We start from the raw sequence: 5,384 nt of genomic DNA, 5'->3' as shown, positions 1-5,384 counted from the left end.
ATAATGCTAAAGGTAAAATATTCGGCATTGGAAACATTGGTAACCACTCATCCCCCTCTATCGAAAATGTTTTACTCGTTGATTATCTTAAACATAATTTATTAAGTATTAGTCAATTATGTGACAAAGGTTATAACATAAAATTCGATTTTTCCAAATGCCTTATTAAGCATGCTATATCGAAAGAGGTGATTTTTATAGGAAGATGAAGTAAAAATGTTTATATTATAAACATTGAATTGGAAAATAATGAAAAATGTTTACTTAGCTTGAAAAAAGAATCATGGTTATGGCATAGAAGACTTGGACATGTAAATATGGATCTTCTTTCAAAAATTTCAAAAAATTATTTTGTAAAAAGTTTACTGAATTTGAAATTTGAAAAAGATAAAATTTGTGATGCTTGTCAATTTGGAAAACAAGTAAAAAGTTCTTCCAAACCAAAACTCTATACTTCAACCACAAAACCATTACAACTTCTCCATATGAATCTTTTTGGACCTTCTAGGACGGCTAGCTTAGGAGATAAACATTATGCTTTTGTTATTGTCGATGATTTTTCAAGATTTACTTGGGTTATATTTTTAAGCTTAAAAGAAGAAGTTTTGAAAAATTTTAAACACTTTTGTAAGAAAGTTGAAAATGAAAAAGGTTATTCTATTTCAATTATTAGAAGTGACCATGGTGGAGAATTTGATAATGTTGAGTTTAATGATTTTTGTAAAGAGCATGGATATGAACATAATTTTTCGGCCCCTAGAACAACTCAACAAAATGGTGTAGTAGAAAGGAAGAATCGTACATTGCGAGAAATGGCTCGAACTAGGTTAAATGAAAATAACTTGCGTAAATATTTTTGGGCTGAAGCCTTAAATACCGCTTGCTATATTATCAATAGAGTATTAGTAAGCAAAAGGAAAACTAAAACTTCTTACGAACTTTGGAAAAATAGAATTCCAAATATTAGTTATTTCAAAGTTTTTGGATGTAAATGTTTTATTTTAAATACAAAAGACAATTTAGGGAAATTTGACTCGAAATCCGATATTGGATTTTCCTAGGATATTCATCGACTACCAAAGCATATAGAGTTTTTAACAAACAAACTCTAGTCGTTGAAGAATCCATGCATGTTACTTTTGATGAAACTAACTCAATTGATCGAAAGAAAGGTAGCGATGACGCTGTAGGTTTGGAAGCTCCTTTCGAACAAATGAAAATTCAAGATCAAAATAAGGAGGTACCAAATGGAGACATAGAAAAGTCAAATGCTCAAGAAAATGAAGAAAGATAAACTAGAGAACAAAGTGATCCCTCGTTATCAAAAGAATGGAGGTTTGTTCCATCTCATCCCAAAGAGCTAATAATTGGCGATCCATCAAAAGGTATCACTATTAGAACCACTTACAAAAATCATTTTAGTAGTTGTGCATTTATTTCTCAAATCGAACCTAAGAATTTAAAAGAAGCCGAATTTGATGAGTTTTGGATTCTAGTGATGCAAGAAGAATTAAATTAATTTGAAAGAAACCATGTTTGGGACTTAGTCGCTAGACCAAACAATCAAACCGTTATTGAAACAAAATGGGTTTTTAGAAATAAAAGAGATGAAAATGGAATAATTGTGTGTAACAAGGCTAGATTAGTGGCCCAAGGCTACAATCAAAAAGAAGGTATCGATTTTGAAGAAACATTTGGACCCGTAGCAAGATTAGAATCCATCTGTATGCTTCTTGCATTTGCATGTTACAAAGATTTTACACTTTATCAAATGGATGTTAAAAGTACTTTTTTAAATGGTTTCATTCAAGAAGAAGTTTTTGTTGAACAACCTCTCGATTTTAAAAATCACAAGTATCCGGATCATGTATTTAAACTTCAAAAAGCTCTTTACGGTTTGAAACAAGCTCCTAGAGCTTGGTACGAATGGTTGAGCAAATTTCTTCTCTCAAATAGTTTTCCGATTGGGAAAGTGGATACTACACTTTTTATAAAAACTCATAAAGATAGATATGCTCATTTTTCAAATTTATGTTGACGATATTATTTTTGGTGCTACAAATATACATTTTTGTGAAGAATTTTCAAAATGCATGAGTAAAGAATTTGAAATGAGCATGATGGGTGAGTTAAAAAATTTTCTTGGCCTTCAAATTAAACAAATGAAAGAAGGATTTTTCATAAATCAAAATAAATACATGTTAGACATGCTTAAAAAATTTGACATGCATGACATTAAGCCTATGAACACACCAATGAGCACATCTCTAAAGCTTGATAAGGATGAGCAAGGTACTTCTATGGACGTCACAAAGTATCGAGGTATGATCGGATCCTTTCTTTATTTAACTGCTAGTAGACCCGATATTATGTTTAGTGTTTGCCTATGTGCTCGATTTCAATCTAATCCTAAGGAATCTCACTTAAAGGCCGTAAAAAGAATTTTTCGTTATCTAAGTGGTACGAGTACTTTAGGACTTTGGTATCCAAAAGGCACTTTTATTGACATAATCAATTATTCGGATGCCGATTGGGTCGGATGTAATGTTGATCGTAAAAGCACAAGTGAAAATTGTCACTTTCTAGGCTTTGCACTTGTGTCTTGGTCTAGTAAAAAACAAAATTTCGTTGCACTATCCACCGCCGAGGCGGAATATAACTCGGCCGCTAGTTGTTGTGCACAAATACTTTGGATGAAACAAACTCTATATGATTATCATTTGTCTTACGTTCATATGCCTATTTTATGTGATAATACCAGTGCCATAAATTTATCTAAAAATCCCGTCTTGCATTCACGAACTAAACACATTGAGATTCGACATCATTTTCTTCATGATCATGCACAAAAAGGAGATATTATATTAGAATTTATAAAAATCGATGATCAGTTGGCCGATATTTTTACCAAACCACTAGCATCTGAACGTTTTTCAATTATTCGGAGAGGATTGAGGATTATTGATGAAAATGAAGTGAACTTAATTTAAGTTTTTTTCACTGAAGTTTTTTTTTAATTTATTATTTATTTAAAAAAAATTATCCGGACAAACAAAAGCTGTCCGGACTATACTGTCCGAATTGGCAGAACATTATAGTTCACTGTCATCCGGACGTCCGGACTTAATCCAAACGTCCGGACCGTCGGTCCAGTTTCTTTTAAAACACGAATTCATCCCTTTTTTTTCTTCCATTTCTTCTTCTTCCTCGCCAAATCCTCTCTGGAAATTCACACAACAGCTTTTTTTTTGGTTGAATCTTGTTCATTCCACCTATTAATCAAAAAACCCGAAAGATTAATACCATTTTTCACCCAAAAATCGAAAATATCTCCTCCAAAATTGGCCTTGAATCTCAGCTCGAATCCCTCTTCAATCTTCGAAATTTTCGTGCAAATCCCACATAATAGCTCAAGCATTTCATACACCATTACTCTCCTCATCTAGTAGCTTGAGTTTTCATAGAAAATCACCACTTTTGAGCCATGCCCTAGAAATCAACCGATTAGGATTTTTTTGTTTTTGAAAATTTTGGAAATCTCACCCATTTTTTCAAATTATCTACTATGTTGGGTTCTAGGCGTGGAAAATGTGGAAGAAACTGCAACGACCCCCTTCACCATCGGATGAGGAGATGGATTTGGAGTCGGAGGAGCCACCAAACCCTTTTGAAAAATTGCCCATTTTAATCGGTAAAAATGTTGATTTTATAGATTTTACGATAGAAGCTCCCGCTTTTTATATTGAAGAATGTTTTGAATGCATGGGATGGATAATTGTGACCACGATGGAAGGACACGCTTATCCATGCCTTATGAAAGAATTCTATCAAAAATTAAATTTTTCGACACGTTCAAACGACATCACTTGATTTGTTAAAAATGTTCGTTTTACAATTTCAAAAGCATTAATTCGTCAACTAAATAATCTCGAGCCTTGTGACTTAAAAGTGTTTTTACATAAGTCTCCACCAACCATAGAAGGATACGATCCTTTTGAGGCATGTCGTCGAGTTACGAGAAAAGACTTATAGAACATCACAAGAATTAGTGCACATCAATTAACACTTCCATGCAAGGTTTTGCAAAATATAATTGCTCACATTATTTTTCCCCGCAAAGGTCATCGAGACGAACTCAATCACTTCGATCTCCTTATTTTGGATTCTCTACTAGTCAGGCGTAAAATTGATTTTCCTACTATTGCACTTGGTCTTATGAAGCTTGTGCATGCATCACGACACACCAAAGCTCTACCTTACGGGATGCTTCTCACAAAAATCTTTAAGCATTTTAATGTTTCATTGGACGGTGAAGATTTTATAAAATTACGCCCTATCGATACTATTTACATTCAGACCTTAAAACGAATGAAGATAGTAAAGGAACATGGGCAATGGGTGGCTCATACGAAAGGGTTCGATCCTACCTCTGGTCCATCCACTCTCCTATTTGAAGATGAAGCTGAATCAGACGAAGAAGTACCTGAAGTTCCTGCCCCCGCATCTGACATTCTAGGCTCGAGTGTGCCTCCTCCTTCCCGAGAGTGTTCCACCTTTACCGAGGAGCACTATAATCTTTTCCATGGGTGGATTGATTCTCTTACCTCATTGGTTGACGGCATGGGTAGCCTACTTTTCCAGATGCAGGCTCAGCAGATATCTATCCAAGACCGACAGTTTGAGATGCAGCACCAGCAGCTTGAGATACAGCAACGATAGGCTGAGATGCAGGCTCAGCAGACTGCATTTTTCACTGAATTTTATGCTAGATTTCCTCCTCCGGCCCCTTAGTTTACTTTCTTGCAATTATTATTATGTTAATTGTTATCTATTGCTCCTTTATGTTTTAAATGTATGACTTCCTATATGGTAATATTTTTCTTCATGCTACTTGCTCTATTATTTCTTTTTGCTTATACCAAAAAGGAGAAGATGAGGAGACGATTATTCAACATAGGAACAACATAGTAAGGGGGAATGTTATTAAATGTTATATTCATGTTGATAGGGGGAATATTACTTGCAATATACAAAATTATGCTCCTAATTATTTGATGTCGATTCAATTTGTTCAATATTTATTTTGCAAAAATCATCTCGTTTGTCATAATCAAAAGGGGGGAAATTGTTGACCTAATGGTTGACTTCTTGTTTTGATTATTACAAACAAATTGTGTTTGATTCTAACAAATTGAATATAAGTGATTGATAGTGATTATTGCAAATTTATGACACAAAAGATCTAGATCGGGAATCATGCAACCTTGGCGCAAAACGATATACACACAAGCTAGATTGAAGATTTATGAACAAGGATAATGGAAATCGAGCTTTCACGCACCAAATTGCATTGGATGAAGAAATTGAAGACATTAGCTATAAAT

General features: G+C 34.0%; 1 protein-coding gene across 1 annotated transcript in view; it reads left to right on the top strand.

Annotated features, from left to right (window-relative positions):
* The window catches only part of LOC111384618, a 14,826-nt gene extending 10,107 nt beyond the window's left edge, over nucleotides 1–4,719 (top strand). Inside the window, exon 5 of the mRNA XM_023008923.1 lies at nucleotides 4,222–4,719. Within this exon, the coding sequence (XP_022864691.1) occupies nucleotides 4,222–4,719 (498 nt within the window). The remainder of the gene's footprint in view (nucleotides 1–4,221) is intronic.
* Nucleotides 4,720–5,384: the final 665 nt, after the last annotated feature.

This window comes from Olea europaea, unplaced genomic scaffold (genome assembly GCF_002742605.1).
Source record: "Olea europaea var. sylvestris unplaced genomic scaffold, O_europaea_v1 scaffold2954, whole genome shotgun sequence".
Taxonomy (NCBI): Eukaryota; Viridiplantae; Streptophyta; class Magnoliopsida; order Lamiales; family Oleaceae; genus Olea; species Olea europaea.
This window is presented reverse-complemented; position numbering and strand designations above follow the sequence as displayed.